The sequence below is a fragment of the Gadus chalcogrammus genome, chromosome 7, assembly GCF_026213295.1.
Source record: "Gadus chalcogrammus isolate NIFS_2021 chromosome 7, NIFS_Gcha_1.0, whole genome shotgun sequence".
NCBI lineage: Eukaryota > Metazoa > Chordata > Actinopteri > Gadiformes > Gadidae > Gadus > Gadus chalcogrammus.
In genome coordinates, this window is record NC_079418.1 from 13,744,769 (window position 1) to 13,767,018 (window position 22,250).

Below are 22,250 nucleotides of genomic sequence, written 5' to 3' on the forward strand. Positions count from 1 at the left end.
CGGTCGGCCGCAATGAGGGTACATGTGGTGTTGCTCGTGCTGCTGTGCAGCTTGCAGGGCCTGTTCTTTCAGAGATCCACAGCAGACGAGGAAGTCAGTGGTAAGATTTATAATGGTGTGTTGTTGTTGGTTTTATAAGTAATTGTATTTACTATTGGTTTGGACATCTTAGTCTCCAATCCATATGAATCAGAATCAGAATTACTTTATTGAATCTTATTGTACAAGTACACAAGAGGCTTGGTTCCGCAACAGCCATACACCTAAACATAGCAGCAACAATACAAGATAAAGTAAATAAGATAGTTAAAATAGGAATATGTATGTGTAAATAAATGGATGGAGGTAGGCTGGAAGCATTGGGGATCGAAACAAGTATCTTTCGGCTTGAGTCGAACACCCTATCCTCCCCCTCCCAACACCACTCTAGTAGTGTTATTATCGGTTACTAATATAGTATTATTATATTTTGTTAATAACCTGTTCATATTAAACCGGTTTTCAAAAAGGTTTACTTGATGGCCGGTATGATCTGGTTTGGAAGGCTTGAGGCTCCTCCAAGACTGACGTAGGGCTGCCCCGTGGTTTGTTAGGTGAGGCGGAATGGCTGCCCCAGCCCAAGCCCTGGGAGGACACGTACTGGTCTGGGACCGCCCCCCTGTGCCTCGGAGGCTGCAGGGGGCGCCACCAAGAGCTGAAGAGCGACCGCTGTGGGGACTCCAGCTGCTGCTGGGTGGGGTCCAAGTCCCTCTGCAGAGGTGGGGCTGACGTATGTTCACCCTGTCGTTGGACTAGTTCAGCACCTCGAGACCAACGGATCACCGCCTAGTGCCTCATATCAGGGCAGAATCAGCGAGGAAGGCTTTACATTTCTATGCCTAAAATAAGGGCAAAATCGGCCATCTTTTTTATGATGGGCATTTCTTGTCTTTTTTATAAGAAGCAGAGATCGTTGTCATTGCACTTTTTTTTGAGTTTGATGTAATATTGTTAGTTTATTTGAATGTTAATGTTCTTTTTGATGTGCTTTGTCTGCAAACATTCATGCTTATTTTGCTGTACTGATGCACTTCCGTTGATTGAACTGGGGGTATGGAATGATTCATGATTCATGACCCCCTCTCCAATGCGTCTGCGTTGTGCTCTGTCGGGGGGTGGACTGTAGTGAACTGCGGCAGACCGGACGTGGACTACAACGGCGTGGTGACCGGTGACGACTGGTGGGTGGGCTCGCTGGTGAGGTACGAGTGCCGTGCCGGCTTCCTGCTGCTCGGAGACCCCACCAGAGTGTGCCAGTCCGACGGCCGTTGGACCCCAAAACCCTTCTGCCTGCGTGAGTTAACACAAACTCACGTCCCGCATGAGTTAAAACAAACCCTCCCGCATGAGTTAACACAAACCCTCCCGCATGAGTGAGTGAGTTAATACAAACCCTCCTGCCTTAGTTAACACAAACCCTCCTGCCTTAGTTAACACAAACCCTCCGGCCTTAGTTAACACAAACCCTCCTGCCTTAGTTAACACAAACCCTCCTGCCTGAGTGAGTTAACACAGATACATGTGTTGATGTTTTGTCTGATACATTTCATGAAACAGAATTTATTGGATTGGGAATGGGGTTTGGTAACTCGAATGTGGGCGGGATGGGGGGTGTGGTTTAGGGCCCCCAGTAGATCTTAAAAAACCCTGAATGAAGGCAATGCACGTGCAAAAAACGGTTGACTCCAAGCAGAATAAATGGCTGAATTTATCAGCCATTAGAATAAATTTAATTTATTTATCGAAATATTAACAAACAACAAATGCTAGATTCCACATTTCTCTGACCGCTCCACCCAGGGATGTGTCAGCGGGGACGCGTGGAGGTCAACGAGAGGGAGCTGAGCGGAAACTGCTCCACCACCTGCGCCAACAAGAGCTACTTTGGAAACCCCAAGCTAGGCTGTAGCCATCTTGACAACTGTCAGAACAAGGATACCGGCTGGAAGCGCTTCTTCTCCCAGTGTGTCCCCTGCGTCTGCGACTGCTCCATATCCTGTAGTGAGTAGGCTTCTAATGGGCCCTCATTCATAGAGCGGCCATCTTGGTTTTAAATGCTAGCTAGCATTCAGAACCGAGATGGCCGCCTGGTGAGTAAAGGCCTTTGAGATGTGTCACTGGCCAATCTACTTGGGAGTGTGGTGCATGGTGGCTGGGGAGAGAACTACATACATTGGGGGATTTGGTTCTGTTATTGTTCATGTCAACTTTGTGTGTTTGTTTCTCTGTTTTGGATATTTTCAGCAAACACAGTCAAACTGGAGAGGAAGAGAAACTGAGATTACTGTCCCTTCCTGTCTTCTCTTCTTCTTTTTCACCAATCATCTCCTTCCCTTTGTCTCAGGTGAAAATCAAAATTAACTGACATCAATGAAGGTTTTGAACAAACTTATTTAATTGATTTGTGGTCTGAATTGTTTAGGTTGACTAAGAACATTTATGAAATGAATAATTGACAATCAAAACATGAATCTTAGATATAATCTGTAGGATAGCTTTGATGGACTGACATCCCTTTCGGATTCTACCAGTTCTATGCATGCAAACAATATAATATTAAAAGCAATAGTGTCATATAATAAATGCTAGTAATTAGGACGATTTTACTAAGAAGAAACTCATAAAACATAATTGACACTATGAGAGATTTGCAGATATGTAGATATTTATTATTCTGCTGTGAGACAGACATTTCTTGCTTTTTTATTATTATTATGATGTTAGATATGTTTTAGATATGCAAAAGACAATTAAATGATGTCATGTTTATGTTGTGTAATCATTTATTCATTGCATGCATTTATTTAAATACACACCCAGGCTTTTTAATTTACCTAGATTCCCCAAAACACAATCTATTTCATTGTCTGTAATTTGTCTGTTATGTCTGTAAGCGTATTTTGTTTGTCTGATCATCAGCGCTATAGCTCCTGTGGGCCACTAGAGGCCGCTAGTAAGCAGAGTCCCAACGGTCACGTGTCTAAAGCGGTCATGAGTCGAGCAGAGTCCATGTTCTCCTTGTGTGCAGCATGCTATACTGCAGATTCACAAATACAGTATTTTATGCTTATATTCTTGAAAGACTGAAATCAAACCCAATCCATGAATTAGTTTATAAGTCTTTGGACCAGGTGCTCAGACGCAGAATTATGTGTTCACCAGCTTTGGGCTTGTAGCAGCCGATACCTGTGTAACAGAAAAACACATAGAATCATCTTCACATGTTCACAATACTGATACTGGTATTAAGCACTGCTGGGAGTGAAAACATTTACATAATTAGCATTACTATGTTACACAGGAAGAAATAAATGGGATTATCTTCGGCAGTTGGCCTGCAGCCTCATAGCTATGATGACCGAATCCCAGTAGTATTGATATTGTCATATTGATATACAGCACCACCCCAAGTGTGATATTGCTTTTTTAACAGTTAAACAAGTGTCCTTTATTAGTGAACAGTTGTATGCATCAAGCCGATTATGATTGGTTTATTTTTAATTTTTTTTATTTAATCATTTAATTGGCTCTGCCCACACAAATGGTTCCACAACTTGACTGGGACAGGACTGTTGCCAAGGAACACACCAACATGTTCCTGCACTCTAGCTTTCTACCTTGTCTAAGTCTACGCGTTACCGCTAGCCAGCTGCTTTGTATCACGTACCTGTATAGTCTATATATATATATGTATATATATTCTATCTGTATATTCCATTTACTGTGCAACCAAATCAGAGTCTGTTGACAGTCGCTTTGGTGGCATCATGTGTGATTCAGATGAGTCAACAGCTTACGTACAATCATTAATGTCGGCTAATTAATGTTATTATAACACCTATCAAGCAGGGTAATACATGTATACATTAAAGTCCCCGTGCTGGCATAGCAGCACACATGAAATGCCTCTTAAACCATCTAATCAAATCACCCGGTCGGAACTAACTGTCGTATACCAACGGACATCCTCAGTGCGCCGCCCGGTGTAACGGCGCTCGCGGTAACGCTCCCATCATTAGGCCTCCCCCCCCCCCGCTCCCTGTTATGTAAGGAAGTCTTCTGAGGATGCTACCAGCGGCTCATCCAGGCCTGCTCCGACACGCGCCCGCTGTGGGGAGGGCCTCATCGCTACGGCGATCCTGCCTGTAGCTCCGCTGGTACTCACCCGCATCCAGCCGGGCGGGGTCCCCTGGCGCGCCCGCCGACAGCAGCTCCCAGTAGGACTGGGCCTGCCCGCTGCCCGCCACTCCGTTGACACTCTCCAGGAACAGGCCGTGGTCGGGGTCCTCCCTCAGCGTGAACCTGACGGGACACGGCGTTAATCGTTCAGCGAGGGAACGCGTGAAGTATTAAAAGATAGAGCAGCCATACTGTGTTGCTCTGGGGGAAAATGGCGGACCTGTGACCGCCTGCTTTTTATTCGGCAGACGCTTATCCGAAGCACCCTGCTGTAGATTCAGGTATCTGTCATTAAGGAGCAGGTATGAGGTTAGGCGTCTTGCTTCACAGGTTAGGTTGCAGACACAGGGGATCGGACCCGCGACCTTTCATCGTCGGTGAGTCAGACGCTCTAACCACCAGACTATTCTTCCCTCCCCCAGGAGGGCTGTGTGGATGAATGGAGTGCATTTTGTTGCACAGTGGTGGTGTGTGATCTTACCTAAAGGATGGATCCGTCTGCTGCAGTCTCTTGAGGGCCCCCAGCAGAACCCCTCCCTCCACCACTGAGCCAGAGTAGGAGCCCGTAGCCTCGCTGGACAGCCCGCGTCCCTCCACCGACACCCTGATAGGAACCGCCCCCCCCACCGGCCCTGAATGCCAACACATGGACACGGGATCCATCATTAAAGACACTGTCCTGCACCGTACACATGGCCTATGGCTGCCCCAGTCTGTCGTTTAGAGGACGCTGTTATCCAAAGCAACAAAAGCATCTCACGAGGATGCCTACAGGTTAGGCTGCAGACATTCTGGTTCAAACACAGATCCTTTAGGCTGGGAGTCAAGACACTAACACCCCACACGCTCTCACACACACACACACACACACACACACACACACACACACACACACACACACACACACACACACACACACACACAATGATGTCGACAGTTAAAGTAGTGTGATTTGAGTAATGCTAGATGCATAAAAGGATATCCAATGTAAAATAGTATAAATTGATCATTTCACCTGCTGAAGTGCCCGGTGTGATGATGAGCAGCAGAAGGCCCAGGGGAAGCAAGGCACTGGCCAGTCTGAGGTCCATCCTGTAGGTAGTGTACTGGTTTGTGTTGGGATACTGCAGAGGGCCGCTCTAGTCTTAGTCTATTGGAGCCGCTCCGCACACTGCTTGAGCTCCTCGGAACACCTCCCTGGTCTGGGGTTAACATTCCAATCCCCACATTGCCATGGTTACCGCAGCCATGTTCATTCCGAGACAAATAAAGCCTTCAATGTTGGGTCAATATGTAAAAGGGGACATTGGTGAGGCATTCAAAATATAAACATATCAATTGTTTTGCCGATTTTTCAGTGTTTGATTAATTATTACGTTTTTCTTTTTCAAATGCATAAGCAGAACATATGGAGAATTGACACTTTTCAATGCGGATAGACAGACATTTCACCGCCTAGCTTACAGTGAGTGCTCAGTTATTGGTAGAAGGAAGAGCAGATCATACACGTCTCCACCACGGTTCCTGTCCACACTCGACACAACCCTGCGTTAGTAAACAATTATCATTGATGTAGCCTATCATGCATTTAAATATTCCTTAAATGGGGTTGCGCAAAGACGCGCAGCCTTTCTCGGATTCCAGGGACACACCTATTTTTAAATCCTGATTATAAGAAGTCTGAATGGAGGTCGCGGCGTTGTGATTGCACGGAGGCCCAGTATGTCTGAACGAAAGTAACCCCTCGGTTGTTTTACCGAAAATAACCCAGCCACTGCAGCATCAGCAGCAGCGGCTCGTTGCGCAGGTGCGGTCTTTAAAGAGACCGCGCGCTCCAATTCACTGATCAATGTTTACATCTGAGACGATCAAACCCCTGGCCGGATTAACATAGTGACACAATAAGGACACACTGCCTGCATGTTTATAAGAGTGTTGTACATGGGATGACGTGAGCTCACCACGATACGTCAACAGCCGAACCGAAATGATCCATGAGAGAGTTGTGTAGTAGGGTTAAGGTTCATTTAAATATACCCACCCCCAGTTAAAATATACTTTTCTTATCTGATTTAGATATATTTCCATTGTATTACAAACGGTAAACCTGAGGTGATAACACCTCCTCAATACTTCGTTGTAAGGCATGAGGTATAACAGGCTATCATGTTAATAGGAAAATATTAATAATAGTGGGAAGATGGAAAATGTCTGTCCCGTTTTGACAAAACAACAACAACAACAAGTCTGCATGGGAGCATCCATATCACGAGCTCCGGGAGATGGGAGTGCGGACTTTCTCCTCGCGCAGACTGTCAGCATCAGCAACGCCCTGCATCCCAAACCGCCGCGCGTGCCACTGATGCACTGACCGGCGAGATAACGGCGCCTGCCATTGAGCTACTGCTGCTGCTGCACCACTGGGGCTTTCTCTTTCCCCCATTTAGACGGACTCGAGATTGGAATCGACATTTTACAAAAGGGAAAGACGCTTGAGAAAAAAAAGAGAGAGAGAGAGAGAGAGAGAGAGAGAGAGAGAGAGAGAGAGAGAGAGAGAGAGAGAGAGAGAGAGAGAGAGAGAGAGAGGGAGAGAGAGACATCAACTCTATGGATGTTCAGGATGGTTTAACCAGAGAGGAGAGTGATTCGAGCACCTACACATGAGACATAGCCTACGTAGCTGCGCGGCGCTGTTTCCTTCGCTATTCTCAAAGATGCTGTCATAGTTATCGCCGGACATGATTTTAATAGCAGGAGTTGCCGTATTATTGGATGTGCGGTATGATGCACCGCGCCCCGAGGGACTCCTGCTGAACGGAACACCGTGTGTCGCCGGCTCACACTCGTTTTGAATTGTTCATTTGTCCATCTTTGAGCTGCCACTTGACTCTCCCGGGACCTTCAGACGTGGATGGAATCTGTTATTTGATCTCCACTGATCAACTGAGCACTGTTGCTATTATACATAAGGAACAAAGAATCCGCGAGGGTCTGGGCCACCGTTTCAACACACACCAAAAAGTACGTTACATGTTCTGCTTATGTCGATGTGAATAAAAGTGTGTGTGTGTGTGTGTGTGTGTGTGTGTGTGTGTGTGTGTGTGTGTGTGTGTGTGTGTGTGTGTGTGTGTGTGTGTGTGTGTGTGTGTGTGTGTGTGTGTGTGCGTGCGTGTGTGTGCGTGTGTACGTACGTGCATGCGTGTGTGTGTTGGTGTGCATGCGCTCACGCGTGTGGGTCTCTGTGTGTGACTTCTTGGATTCATTTTTTTTAACATGTGTCTATCGATTATTACGGTTCTCACATTCCCTCGATTTGCTCTTCCCACGCCGGCCCTCCTCAAACCGGCCTCTATAGAATTCTGAGGAGACTCTGAGGGTGTCCTGTCCTTCATTAATGACCATCTTGCAGTTAGCATGAGCCGAACACTACCTTCTAACATGGGGCTTCAGAGGCCTTTGTGCATATTAAACAACAAAGTAAATGCCCCCCACCAACATCACCAGGATCATCATGTCCTTGCGAGGGGAGAGATCATGGCACGAGAACCTATCACCCTTCATCTAAGTGGGAGGCCATTACCGTCTGTCAGTGTTCCCACTGGGCCGGGCTGCATACTTTTATGTATAGACACCAGGCCGGGCTATAGTGGATATTTACAAAGGGCCGGTGGAGAATCAATACACGACACTGTGAATCATGGTCCTGCATTTACAGCACAAGGGATTTTTCAGCACTGCAGCGGGGCCATCGGACTTGTTTGAGTGTAACGAAGTGCTGTGTTTGGAAGATAAACGAGTGCGTTGAATGCTTGTAGTAAAGTTTACACAGTTGTGTTTCTTTGCCTTTAAGTTGAAGCAAAGGGTTCACGTTGGCCATGCGTCGCAGCCCCACATTCCAGTTCGGCACCGGTTGTGAAATGTCAACAGTGGTGGGTTCAAACCGTAGTTTAAGGTTCAAACCCGTTGCAGTGTTGCCAGCGGTGACCAGACCCCGCTCTGTGATCATGCAAAATAACCCATAAATGACAAAACGGTCTTTATTCATGTTCTTCATATGAAACTACTTTTATTATTACATGCTGGAAAGTAAGCATGAGTATGTTGGAGCCGACCAAAAACAAAAGCCACCACGATGTGCTACTTCAATTAGTGACAGTTCCACACTCTTAATCATTGACTCAGTGACTGTAGCTCCATGACGGTTAATGAAATGATTTCATCACGTCCCGTTCCCTGTGTAATGTGGCTAATTGTAAACAGTGAGAAGGGACCAGGACATATCTGGAAACTGGTGCTGAAGTGGAATATTGAAGTGATTCTTGATTTAATTAGACCTTTTATGTTGGACCACCACCAACATATCATTCCAGTTGCAATTTTGGAACTATAATGCCATACTTGCATAATTTTAATGTCCATGTGTATTCATAAAATGTGGTGCAAAATATGTTGCAGCGTAAGGCATTGCATTCACATTAACTTACATATAGAGGGGAATTATAGAAGTTAGATTCAAAGCTTCATGGAGGATGATCAATGGTTGGTAAAGGTTAACTCAGTCATGAAGACACCAAATTAAGACCACCCTTCCAAAGAGTTCATTATGTAACTTGTTGTTCTACTGCCAACTGTGAAAGCTAATTATTACACGTGTTATCAGCCTAATTCTTTCTAGAAGTTGACATGCGCTTATACTCAGTTGCGACACTAGGTACCCTGAACAAACATATATAATCCAAATATTATACTGGAGAGGAATGCCCTGTGTATTTATTCAGCCTATATTCTTTCCAATGAGTCAATATTAGCTGAGACTATCAGCATTATGACAACGTTTGTATTGTCCTTTCTCAATCCCCTCGACTCGGATGCATAGATACTAATGTTATTGTTTGTTCATTTAACACAATCAATATGAAACTGCATACTTTTACCAGCTCATTGGTTCAGCATTGGTACACTGCACAGTGTTTGAGTTGAACAGCGCGTTTGAGCAGTCTCAATTGAGTTAAATGGAGTCATCCATCACCACGCATTACCGGACGTTTATACGCCATAGCCTACATTACCTCAGCAGGCTCTATCGTTTGATGTGTTCCTTCGCGATCGCCAAGACGGTTGGGCTAGGGAAACCAGAGTAGCCCAGTTCTCCACACACACACGCACGCACGCACACACACACACACACACACACACACACACACACACACACACACACACACACACACACACACACACACACACACACACACACACACACACACACACACACACACACACATCCCCTCTCCAGAAGCCAGTTCATAGCGGTGTGTGTAATGAGATCATGCCGTGCACCTAACCTCTTAACAGGATGTCTGCGATCAGCTGAACACCATTCAGACCATCGCCTAGTGTATTCACACCAAAGCAACAGTTATTCTTCTCCCATTCCAAGATGGCCTAACCGCCTTTTGAGCGTTTTGCCACCTTCTATAAACCAACTGACTTAATTTGAGTTTGATTATAACACCTGCTTCGTCGACCACATCCCACTTTACTGGAAGACGAAGAGTAGAGCAGAAGATTTAGGTTTCCCCTTTGTTTGGGACTTTTTATAGTTCTTGTTGCTTTATCCTTTTCCTTTGCTTACATTTTTAACTGCTTTTGCAGTGTCCATGTTTATTTTCCATGTCAATAAAGCTCTTATAAATAAAGACAGAATTCATGAATGTAGACAACAAACAGACTCTACGTTGGTACAAACACGTAAGACGAGAGAGGCAGAGACAGATGGACGGACACAAGAGTCAGAGAGAAAGAAGGATAGAAAGACAGAACTCACACTACGGTGGTACAGAGTCTCCACTCCAAAGTCAACAGGTAAACCCAGGCTACCAAGGCCGAACCGGCTGGTAAGAATCTAAAGCGTATACTGTGGGTCAATAACACCACACGGTTATATCGATTTTAGAACCACAGTTGGACCGAACCAACGTCCAGAGTTTTCCATGACATCACCGAAAGAACATATTCAAAGAAAATAATATTTCAGTTCAGCTGAATAAGTGTATAAATCACACAGTGGATCTCTTCCCCCCCCGGCAGGCTTTCAGCATGGCGGAGAAAGCCCTGGACCCGGGGCCAGTCAGCATCCCCATGGAGGAGACCAAGGTCCCCGGGGGGGCCCCGCCCGAGGCCGCCCTGCTGGTCCACCTGAAGAAGGTGGAGAACCACATCACCGACGCCCAGCGCTTCTCCCACCTGCCCCAGCGCTCCGCCGTGGACCTGGAGTTCACCGAGCTGTCCTACACCATCCGGGAGGGGCCCTGCTGGCGGAGGAGAGGTACTGCACGCCAGACTCGCTCATTCACACACACACAGACAGACTCACGTGCGTACACTCGCGTGTACAAAGTAAACGCACAAACACATGCCCACACATACACACATACAAGGGACAAACGCACACACACACACAAACACACGATAGACCTGAGCTCACACACACAACATAGGTAAGCATTCACACTCACATAAACACACACAAACACAACCACACACAAAATAGAGACGTGCTCACGCACGCCATAGACAAACACACACACAAACACAGCGTTGGTTTAAAGCATGAGAAAACACCGGCTGTGTTGATCAGTATCAGCTATTTTTGAGAGGTGTTAAAAAAAGCAACTCTTTAGTAGAGAGTTTTTTTTCCCCCGTCTATCCAATTAATGATGGACATATGCCCGCACACACACACATACACACACACACACACACAGACACACACACATACACAAAAACACACACACCTACACAATACAATACCTCAGACACAGACACATGCAAATATACACGCATACACAAATGCACACACACACACACACACACACATTTACATTACAGAATACGCACAACATTAAGTCACACACAGAAACATGCACACACACATACACAGGCACACACATACACACACACACACACACACACACACACACACACACACACACACACACACACACACTCACACACATGCCACAGAACATACTACACTTACTCACGCACAGACATATGCACAAACACACACACCTACACACTACATTAACTTACACAGAGACACTTGCTACGCAGTACATACTACACTAACTCACTCACTCACACACACATGCACACACACACACACACACACACACACACACACACACACACACACACACACACACACACACACACACACACACACACACACACACACACACTCAAACACACACACACACACACACACACACACACACACACACACACACACACACACACACACACACACACACAAACACACACACACATAAACTCAAATTGCTGTACTGTATCAAGTTGTGTGTGCAGATGTGCTGTGCTCAGCAGATTTTAGATGTGGTAAATAATTCACTCCTGCTGTCCGACGTGCGTCCCCCCCCCCCCCCCCCCCCACACACACCCTTCCCACCCCACCGCCGTCCCAACCCTGCTCAATCGAACCAACGTCCGGCTTTGGTAGAAGGAAATGGCAGTGATTGATCTGTGCATTAATTATGAATGGTATATATTCTCACCGCACGTATTAGAGGAGGAGACGTGCAGCCTACTTATCTCTGGTCGAGCCCCAGTCACCTGCTAGTGAACACTTCCTAGAGCACCGCGCACCTCGGCTTTCACACCTCAGTCAGGTGGAACTGCTTTATTTGCCCTTCTTCTTGCCTGCGGGACCTTCGCGTCGACCAACGTGTTGCTGAGGCGTCTGGGCGGTCAGCCTGTCTCCCCGTGCTCTACGGCTCCTCCTCTAGGAGTGGCGACGTGGATCTTCCCAGATCTTTGCATGGACGCAAAAGTATGATTTGGTCTATAGGCTTGTTGGATTCCCTATTCAGAACATCCCCAAGGTACCATCGTATGCGCCCGCGGTGGTTGTGCAGTGGGACACATTGGATGAATAATAGCCACCAAATGGGTTATAAGGGCATATCTTATACCCACCCACTGAACTGGGTGTGAACGAGGGAACTTGTTTACATCTTTCACACAAGCTGTCCTCCTGACGTAGGACACATAACCCGCTACATTGTGCACCCCCTCTCTATTTGTTCTCAGCGTCTCATATGCATACAGAGACAGGGATGGATTTTTTTTTATTCTTCTGTGTGAAACCCGAGTATGTAGCGTCAATTGGGGCCGACCCAGCACGTGAACAGTCAACAGAGTGGTGACCGGGCCAGCGGAAAGGAATAACAGGAGATTTCTCTGCTCTCGGTCGATATCGCAGCCTCTTCTTCTACGTCTATCGAAGCTTTGTCTTCCTCTGTCTTCTCATTGCAAAATCAATCCCTGTTGTTCCTCCGTTGAGCACGCTCTTCAGCACAAAGCTGGTCTTCTCTGAGATGTGCAAAGGTTTACTTGCAGATTGTTTATTTAGAATAGGTATTGCTGGTGCAGGATTATTCATAAGAGGGCCTGTATACCAAGATCTGCAATCCATAGGTCATGGTTAGAGTTGGTGAGAGGGCTACCTCAGAAAAAAACTGAAATATTTGTAGGGTGTTGGTGTAGCCGGATAACAGAGAACAGTTATTCCGGCAAACACGTCTGTGCGCCAGTCATTGATTTACTATATTCTTTGCTCTCCACACAGACTGTTTACGTGCGTCCAGCAGACTTCAAACAATGCTTTAAACACCGTAATCTTTTCCTGTTGCCTACAGATTCTGCATTCATATAACTTTTGACAGCAGTTAGTGTTAGGGTAACCATAGCCTTCATTCAACCAACTCTCTGTTGGTTAAGTGATTTGTGTGTGTGTGTGTGTGTGTGTGTGTGTATGATATTGTGTGAGGTAGTGTAGGTTATCTGTATGTAATGGTGGTGGTTAGTGAGGTCCCCCCTTCACTGTAAAGCGTCTTTGAGTGTCTAGAAAAGCGCTATAAATTCAATCCATTATTATTATTATTATCATAATGTGTGTGCATGTAATGTTGGTTATGTGTTGTGTGTGTATGTGCGCGAGTGTGTTTGCATATGCATGCGTGTGTGTATGCTTGCGTTTTTTTTGTGTGATATTGTCTTTGACGTTGTCTATGTGTGTACCAGTGATGTGGTCCCAGAAATCATTATGGAGGACAATAAAGAATGAATTGGAATCTGAGGAGGGGGAGAAGGCAGGGTCAAGGTCACCTTCAGCTGTGGGTCTTCATGCTGGTGGTCTTCAGGCTGACAGCGTTTCACAGCCCTCCTTCAGTCTGTCCTCAGTCAGTCCTCAAAGCTGTAAAACAGATTTCATGCAGTTTCAGTCCGAGACAAATGACACGCTAGAACATTAAGCGGTTAGGTGTTCTGGATTGTGTGAAAAACAATCAGATAAAATGAAGAGGAGAGAGCAAATCGGGGGGGGGGGGGGGGGGGGGGTTGGGCGTGTGATGTTACACGCACCACAATAACCTGGCAACACTGCGATGAGGTCACAACGAAGCGAACACTTAGTGAGTCACGCGGTAGGCTCCTTGCTGGGGTTGTGAGTCACAAGGACGGCTCCACACTGGGCTTATTTTGGAGGGGGTGTATGTCCGGATGGGCAGAGACGGGCAGGGCAGAGGGGACGTCGGGGGGGGCAGGGGGGAGGCTGGCTGAGATCTCATCGCGTCCCATAAAACAACACTCTAGAGGAGAACATTATGAGGAGGAGGAGGAGGAGGAGAAGGGAGGAGGGCTGGGTCACTGATGGTATATCTGGCAGGTATGAACCCTACAACGAGGCGATTCATGCTGACGTATATGAGCAGAGATTTCCAGGCCTCTAGCTCCATCTAGAGTGGGCGGAAGACGTCTCCATGCCGGCACAACGGCACCACGGGCTCCCTTTGTCTGAAGACGGCCTCCTCTCCCAGGGGAGAGGCCATTAGGATGTCAACCCCGCGCTGGCCCAGCGAGAGAGAGAGAGAGAGAGAGAGAGAGAGAGAGAGAGAGAGAGAGAGAGAGAGAGAGAGAGAGAGAGAGAGAGAGAGAGAGAGAGAGAGAGCATGTGTGTGTAGGAGGATGGATTGTCTGCAGGTGATCTGGGACACTTCTGCATATGGTTACAACTCCCACTGCGATGGCTTTGATGCGTTGGCGCTTCTGTGTGAAAGTCTTTCATTCTTTTTAATTCGTAGTTGTTATTCACTGAGGACCTACAACCCCTTTCTCGAGGCATCGCCCACAGCGCTGCTCTACCTTTGCTGATACATTTGTAATGGGTTAAGGATAATGTTCTGTGGAAAATCAATTGCATGTGAACATTTCCACTTAACATGTGATTGAAGAGTCAAGTTTTTCTAGCGAGATTCAAAGTCAATTCCAAGACACAATATTGCGAGCGGCAACAGCAAGGTCTTCCACTTAATAAAACCAGCCACTGCATGTGTCGCTGCCCATATACAAGTGTCTTTGTGTGTGTGTGTGTGTGTGTCATATGCATGCATGTGTGTGCCCGTGCTTCCATGCATCCGAGTGTGTGTGTGTGTGTGTTTTCGTGTCATATGCGTGCGTGCGCATGCTTGCGTGTATCCAAGTGTGTGTGTGTGTGTGGGGGATAGGGGGGTTTGTGTCATATGCGTGTGTGTGCGCTTCCTCTCGTGCATCCGATTGTGTGTTTGTATGTGTGTGTCTGTGTGTACGTTCCACGCGGACACGCCCGCGTTGAAGGGTTTGTGTTCGGCGTGTCCGTTCACTGATTAGCATGCTGGGAGGTCAATAGTGTAGGACAACATGTGTTTGTATGCGGCGCACGTCAAGGCCGGCGGCCACGGGGCTGACAGGAGAGCCGCTGTGATGTGTGAGAGGAGGCCGGTATGACTGATGGACGAGCAGACAGGAGGCACACAGGCCGTTGGGACGGGGCTCGTATACTACTGCAGCCTCGCTGTGGCTCAGCGCTGTCATGTCCGCTGGGACACTTAATTACACACACATGCACAGACTCACACACACACACACACACACACACACACACACACACACACACACACACACACACACACACACACACACACACACACACACACACACACACACACACACACACCGTCCCCCAGATGAAAGCCAAGGTCCCCCCCCATGGGCAATTTTGAAGAGTTTGGACTAGGGAAATGGAGAAACACTTACAGACACACCATACACACACACACACACACACACACACACACACACACACACACACACACACACACACACACACACACACACACACACACACACACACACACACACAAACACACACACACACACACACAGCTAACTTAAACTATTAGAGCAGCAGACGTCCAACTGTCAGGGGTATTCGGGGTGTTACTGAAAAGATTTTCTACACTGTGCCAGACGGAGCAAACATTTTTGTCAATGGAGAAAAGGTGCAACTGAAGTCAAATGCCCACATTGCCCACTGAATCGTTTTGTTGGATCTCTTATTTTTGTTTAAGTTGGACAAGACAACCGTCATCGATTAACCTTCTTGCCGGGAATTTCTGGACAAGATTGAATCGGAATGTTTCAATGCTGTTGACATTGATTACACAATAAATGTTACATTGATTTCATTTATTTTCTTGAGAATAAGCAGTTTATTGGGGTTGATGAGGTTGTTGAGATGAAAACTGCAGGGACGGGTGACGGTTATTTTGAAGCAGATCTCCGTTTGGCGTTCGTTGGAGTGATGGAGCTTCCTTCTCTCCCAGGTTACAAAGCGCTGCTCAAGTGTCTGTCTGGGCGGTTCAACAGCAAGGAGCTGATCGGCATCATGGGGCCCTCGGGGGCCGGGAAATCCACTCTGATGAACATATTAGCTGGCTACAGGTAAGGATAACACTACAGGTAACATACTGACTGGCCAGAGGTAAGGCCTAGCTACAGGTAACATACTGACTGTCTACACGCTACAGCTAAGGCCTAGCTATAGGTAACATATTGACTGGCTACAGGCTACACCTAAGGCCTAGCTACAGGTAACATACTGACTGGCTACAGACTACAGCTAAGGCCAAGCTAAAGGTTAAATGCTGACTGGCTACAGGCTACAGCTAAGGCCTAGCTAAAGGTTAAATACTGACTGGCTACAGCTAAGGCCTAGCTAAATGTTAAATACTGACTGGCTACAGGCTACAGGCTACAGCTAAGGCCTAGCTAAAGGTTAAATACTGACTGGCTACAGGCTACAGCTAAGGTCTAGCTAAAGGTTAAATACTGAATGGCTACAGGCTACAGCTAAGGCCTAGCTAAAGGTTAAATACTGACTGGCTACAGGCTACAGCTAAGGCCTAGCTAAAGGTTAAATACTGACTGGCTACAGGCTACAGCTAAGGCCTAGCTAAAGGTTAAATACTGACTGGCTACAGGCTACAGCTAAGGCCTAGCTAAAGGTTAAATACTGACTGGCTACAGGCTACAGCTAAGGCCTAGCTAAAGGTTAAATACTGACTGGCTACAGGCTACAGCTAAGGCCTAGCTAAAGGTTAAATACTGACTGGCTACAGGCTACAGCTAAGGCCTAGCTAAAGGTTAAATACTGACTGGCTACATGCTACAGCTAAGGCCTAGCTACAGATAAAATACTGACTGGCTACAGACTACAGCTAAGGCCTAGCTAAAGGTTAAATGCTGACTGGCTATACGCTACAGCTAAGGCCTAGCTAAAGGTTAAATACTGACTGGCTACAGGCTACAGCTAAGGCCTAGCTAATGGTTAAATACTGACTGGCTACAGGCTACAGCTAAGGCCTAGCTAAAGGTTAAATACTGACTGGCTACAGGCTACAGCTAAGGCCTAGCTAAAGGTTAAATACTGACTGGCTACAGGCTACAGCTAAGGCCTAGCTACAGGTAACATACTGACTGGCTACAGGCTACAGCTAAAGCCTAGCTAAAGGTTAAATACTGACTGGCTACACGCTACAGCTAAGACCTAGCTACAGGTAAATACTGACTGGCTACAGGCTACAGCTAAGGCCTAGCTACAGGTAACATACTGACTGGCTACAGGCTACAGCTAAAGCCTAGCTAAAGGTTAAATACTGACTGGCTACACGCTACAGCTAAGACCTAGCTACAGGTAAATACTGACTGGCTACAGGCTACAGCTAAGGCCTAGCTACTGATAAAATACTGACTGGCTACAGGCTACAGCTAGGGCCTAGCTACAGGTAACAAACTGACTGGCTACAGGCTACAGCTAAGGCCTAGCTAAAGGTTAAATACTGACTGGCTACAGACTACAGCTAAGGCCTAGCTAAAGGTTAAATACTGACTGGCTACAGACTACAGCTAAGGCCTAGCTAAAGGTTAAATACTGACTGGCTACAGGCTACAGCTAAGGCCTAGCTAAAGGTTAAATACTGACTGGCTACAGGCTACAGCTAAGGCCTAGCTAAAGGTTAAATACTGACTGGCTACAGGCTACAGCTAAGGCCTAGCTAAAGGTTAAATACTGACTGGCTACAGGCTACAGCTAAGGCCTAGCTAAAGGTTAAATACTGACTGGCTACAGGCTACAGCTAAGGCCTAGCTAAAGGTTAAATACTGACTGGCTACAGGCTACAGCTAAGGCCTAGCTAAAGGTTAAATACTGACTGGCTACAGGCTACAGCTAAGGCCTATCTACAGATAAAATACTGACTGGCTACAGACTACAGCTAAGGCCTAGCTAAAGGTTAAATGCTGACTGGCTACACGCTACAGCTAAGGCCTAGCTACAGGTAACATACTGACTGGCTACAGGCTGCAGCTAAGGCCTAGCTACAGGTAAAATAATGACTGGCTACAGCTAAGGCCAAGCTAAAGGTTAAATACTGACTGGCTACACGCTACAGCTAAGACCTAGCTACAGGTAAATACTGACTGGCTACAGGCTACAGCTAAGGCCTAGCTACAGATAAAATACTGACTGGCTACAGGCTACAGCTAGGGCCTAGCGACAGGTAGCAAACTGACTGGCTACAGGCTACAGCTAAGGCCTAGCTAAAGGTTAAATACTGACTGGCTACAGGCTACAGCTAAGGCCTAGCTAAAGGTTAAATGCTGACTGGATACAGGCTACAGCTAAGGCCTAGCTAAAGGTTAAATACTGACTGGCTACAGGCTACAGCTAAGGCCTAGCTAAAGGTTAAATACTGACTGGCTACAGGCTACAGCTAAGGCCTAGCTAAAGGTTAAATACTGACTGGCTACAGGCTACAGCTAAGGCCTAGCTAAAGGTAACATACTGACTGGCTACAGGCTACAGCTAAGGCCTAGCTAAAGGTAACATACTGACTGGCTACAGGCTACAGCTAAGGCCTAGCTAAAGGTTAAATACTGACTGGCTACAGGCTACAGATAAGGCCTAGCTAAAGGTTAAATACTGACTTGCTACGGGCTACAGCTAAGGCCTAGCTAAAGGTTAAATACTGACTTGCTACAGGCTACAGCTAAGGCCTAGCTAAAGGTTAAATACTGAATAGCTACAGGCTACAGCTAAGGCCTAGCTAAAGGTTAAATACTGACTGGCTACAGGCTACAGCCAAGGCCTAGCGAAAGGTTAAATACTGACTGGCTACGGGCTACAGCTAAGGCCTAGCTAAAGGTTAAATACTGACTGGCTACAGGCTACAGCTAAGGCCTAGCTAAAGGTTAAATACTGACTGGCTACAGGCTACAGCTAAGGCCTAGCTAAAGGTTAAATACTGACTGGCTACGGGCTACAGCTAAGGCCTAGCTAAAGGTTAAATACTGACTGGCTACGGGCTACAGCTAAGGCCTAGCTAAAGGTTAAATACTGACTGGCTACGGGCTACAGCTAAGGCCTAGTTAAAGGTTAAATACTGACTGGCTACAGGCTACAGCTAAGGCCTAGCTACAGGTAACATACTGACTGGCTACAGGCTACAGCTAAGGCCGAGCTAAAGGTTAAATACTGACTGGCTACAGGCTACAGCTAAGGCCTAGCTAAAGGTTAAATACTGACTGGCTACAGGCTACAGCTAAGGCCTAGCTACAGGTAACATACTGACTGGCTACATGCTACAGCTAAGGCCTAGCTAAAGGTTAAATACTGACTGGCTACAGCTAAGGCCTAGCTAAAGGTTAAATACTGACTGGCTACAGGCTACAGCTAAGGCCTAGCTACAGGTAACATACTGACTGGCTACAGGCTACAGCTAAGGCCGAGCTAAAGGTTAAATACTGACTGGCTACAGGCTACAGCTAAGGCCTAGCTAAAGGTTAAATACTGACTGGCTACAGCTAAGGCCTAGCTACAGGTAACATACTGACTGGCTACAGGCTACAGCTAAGGCCTAGCTAAAGGTTAAATACTGACTGGCTACGGGCCAGAGTAAGACCTAGCTACAAGTAACGTTACAATTAAAGCCTAAGCTAGAAGCACTGTCCGTGTTTTTGAGGGGTGTGTGTATCTGTTACCAGGGAGACGGGGATGAAGGGTCAGATCATGGTGAACGGGCGGCCCCGGGACCTCAGGACCTTCCGGAAGATGTCCTGCTACATCATGCAGGACGACATGCTGCTGCCCCACCTCTCCACCCGCGAAGCCATGATGGTGAGCTGCTTCAGACACTGTTTATTGTTTATGTTTTATATAAAACAGAATGATAGACTGTATCTTATGCATATGATTTATAATTAATTAATAGATCATATGCATAAGATAGAGTTTATTGTTTATGTTTTATTTTAAATTTTATGAAAAACTCTATCTTATGCATATGATTCATTATTACGTAATACAATCAAAACACATGATTGTTTTTCTTTACCTCAGGGAAGTCATTTCAGGCAGGGAATTATATCATCAGAAATACAAGAACATTACGAATTACATGTGTATTTTTTAGTTTTGTAGTTTCCAAATGAAATGATTGTCAGGATTTCCTCCATCCATGTGAGATATTCCTACAGGGAAATAACTGAGATGCCTTTCTGTCAGGTGTCGGCCAATCTGAAGCTGAATGAGAGCATGCAGGTGAAGAAAGCACTGGTAGGTTAAACCTTCATCTTTCGTCCGCACCCTGTCACGCTTATACCTGTTGATCGCTGGTACTTGGTATGTAAATAAACCCTAACAAGCCTCCATTTGTGTGTGCGTGCGTGAATGTTTGTGTGTGTGTGTGCGTGCATGAATGTGTGTGTGTGGGTTTCTGCATGTGTGAATGCATGTGTGTGTGTGTGTGTGTGTGTGTGTGCGTGAATGCATGTGTGCGTGTGTGTTTCTGCGTGTGTGCTTGCATGCGTGTGCCTGTATGCGTGTGTGTGTGTGTGTGTGTGTGTGTGTGTGTGTGTATGTCTGCATGCGTGCGTGAATGCCTGTGTGTGCATGCACGAATACGAGTGCCTGCGTGCCTGAATGCGTGTGTGTGTGTGTGTGTGTGTGTGTGTGTGTGTGTGTGTGTGTGTGTGTGTGTGTGTGTGTGTGTGTGTGTGTGTGTGTGTGTGTGTGTATGCGTGTGTGTGTGTGTGTGTGTGTGTGTGTGTGTGTGTGTGTGTGTGTGTGTGTGTGTGTGTGTGTGTGACCCAGGTGGATGAGATCCTGACCGCCCTGGGTCTCCAGGAGTGCGCCCAGACCCGGACCATCTCGCTGTCGGGCGGTCAGTGTAAGAGGCTGGCCATCGCCCTGGAGCTGGTCAACAACCCCCCAGTCATGTTTTTCGACGAGCCCACCAGGTAGGAGAGCCCTCGGTCGTAGACACATGGTGTGGGGTCAGGTCAAATTGGGTCACGTTAAATTAAACTTTAACATGGTAAAATGTAAAGTTTTAACATGATACCCAATTAATTCCATGTCCTTATTTCCGCTAATCTGTTACAGATTAGCAGAAATACAGGGAATTACATTATTTACATTATGTCCTTATTTCCGCTAATCTGTGTGGGGCTGAACAGATTAGCGGAAATGAGGACATGGAATTACATATGGTAACATGTTAAAACAGGTGGGCGGAGATACATCAGATGAGATGAGACAAGGCACCTTCAGGTATGATCAGAGGAGGGTGTTGTGCTGAAAGAATTGAAAATCTGAATGAATCAGAGGCTAATTTGGATGGAAGGAGCACAGTGTACGGCTGATTAGCGTGGATCCGCTGCTTGTTAAACAGGCTACGGTGCATCACGATCGAGCTGTGTGACTGTAATAGGCTGACCCGTACGTCATGTCTCATCCTCATATAAATGGGGATGAGACATGAGAGTTAAACTCAAAGAGAAAACTTCAGCTTTTTCTTTTATTATTTTTTTGTTCATTAGTTTGATATTTTGTGTCATATTTGACCACAGCATTTTGAACCAAGAGAGTTAACGCCTCTGCATGCATGCTACGGCCTATAAGTACAGTCAGAAGCACTGTATAGTCTGGCACAATGCTGTGTCATTCACCACATCGTTTGCCCACCCCCTGATACCCCTAATGCCCCCTTGACACCACTTCTCTCTGTCTCCTCCTCCTCCCCCTGCCCCCTGGCCGCCTGGCTGCCAGTGGCCTGGACAGCGCGTCCTGCTTCCAGGTGCTGTCCCTCATGAAGTCCCTGGCCCTGGGCGGCCGCACCATCATCTGCACCATCCACCAGCCCAGCGCCAAGCTCTTTGAGCTCTTTGACAAGGTACAGTCTGGCTGAGCCCGCCCGGTGTAAAGTGTGGACACGCGGTGTCAAGAGCCGCCTACCTGTCAGGGAGAGGTCTTGATTGACATGCCAGCACGACCAACCACACGGACCCATGCGCCGGGAACGGTATTCCTACACAAGCTGAGGTGAAACAAACGGATAATGTGTAACGGGTGAAGAAATAATAAAAAATGTCAACATTTCTTTGAATGACAATGCTGACAGCCAATCAGAATCTTATCTTCAGTTCATTGAAAAAAATGCACAGCATAACTTGCGCGCTATGCATCAGACCTTCATGGTCAGTTTCACACGTCGACACAGTGGGAATGAAAGGAAGCGGCCCAGACATGACAAGGTATAACCGCCGTGCCACGTGCGTCTAACCTGCCCCGCTCTGCC

General features: G+C 46.7%; 3 protein-coding genes across 5 annotated transcripts in view; 2 read left to right on the forward strand and 1 right to left on the reverse strand.

The window, feature by feature from the left end:
* si:ch211-117m20.4 (sushi, von Willebrand factor type A, EGF and pentraxin domain-containing protein 1) lies at positions 1–2,796 on the forward strand. 2 transcript variants are annotated; one of them, XM_056593467.1, is made up of 5 exons: positions 1–115; positions 594–758; positions 1,166–1,333; positions 1,840–2,040; positions 2,284–2,796. In XM_056593467.1, the coding sequence occupies exons 1-5, from the start codon at positions 13–15 to the stop codon at positions 2,316–2,318; spliced, it is 672 nt and encodes a 223-aa protein (XP_056449442.1). In that variant the 5' UTR covers positions 1–12; the 3' UTR covers positions 2,319–2,796. The 2 variants fall into 2 exon arrangements, with proteins under 2 accessions (XP_056449442.1, XP_056449444.1); XM_056593469.1 differs by having other exon boundaries at positions 1–100.
* On the reverse strand, positions 2,622–10,143 carry LOC130385143 (transcobalamin-1-like). Of its 2 annotated transcripts, XM_056593471.1 has the most exons (6): positions 5,871–5,939; positions 5,683–5,763; positions 5,234–5,420; positions 4,700–4,850; positions 4,205–4,341; positions 2,622–3,225 (listed from the first exon to the last, which is right to left on the reverse strand). In XM_056593471.1, the coding sequence occupies exons 3-6, from the start codon at positions 5,307–5,309 to the stop codon at positions 3,152–3,154; spliced, it is 438 nt and encodes a 145-aa protein (XP_056449446.1). In that variant the 5' UTR covers positions 5,310–5,420; positions 5,683–5,763; positions 5,871–5,939; the 3' UTR covers positions 2,622–3,151. The 2 variants fall into 2 exon arrangements, with proteins under 2 accessions (XP_056449446.1, XP_056449447.1); XM_056593472.1 differs by lacking the exons at positions 5,683–5,763; positions 5,871–5,939 and adding an exon at positions 10,043–10,143.
* Positions 7,072–22,250, forward strand: part of abcg4a (ATP-binding cassette, sub-family G (WHITE), member 4a) — a 24,036-nt gene continuing 8,857 nt past the window's right edge. Inside the window, exons 1-7 of the mRNA XM_056593465.1 lie at positions 7,072–7,239; positions 10,306–10,543; positions 15,939–16,056; positions 19,657–19,789; positions 20,177–20,227; positions 20,765–20,910; positions 21,722–21,845. Of these exons, the coding sequence (XP_056449440.1) occupies positions 10,315–10,543; positions 15,939–16,056; positions 19,657–19,789; positions 20,177–20,227; positions 20,765–20,910; positions 21,722–21,845 (801 nt within the window). The 5' untranslated portion in view covers positions 7,072–7,239; positions 10,306–10,314. The remainder of the gene's footprint in view (positions 7,240–10,305; positions 10,544–15,938; positions 16,057–19,656; positions 19,790–20,176; positions 20,228–20,764; positions 20,911–21,721; positions 21,846–22,250) is intronic.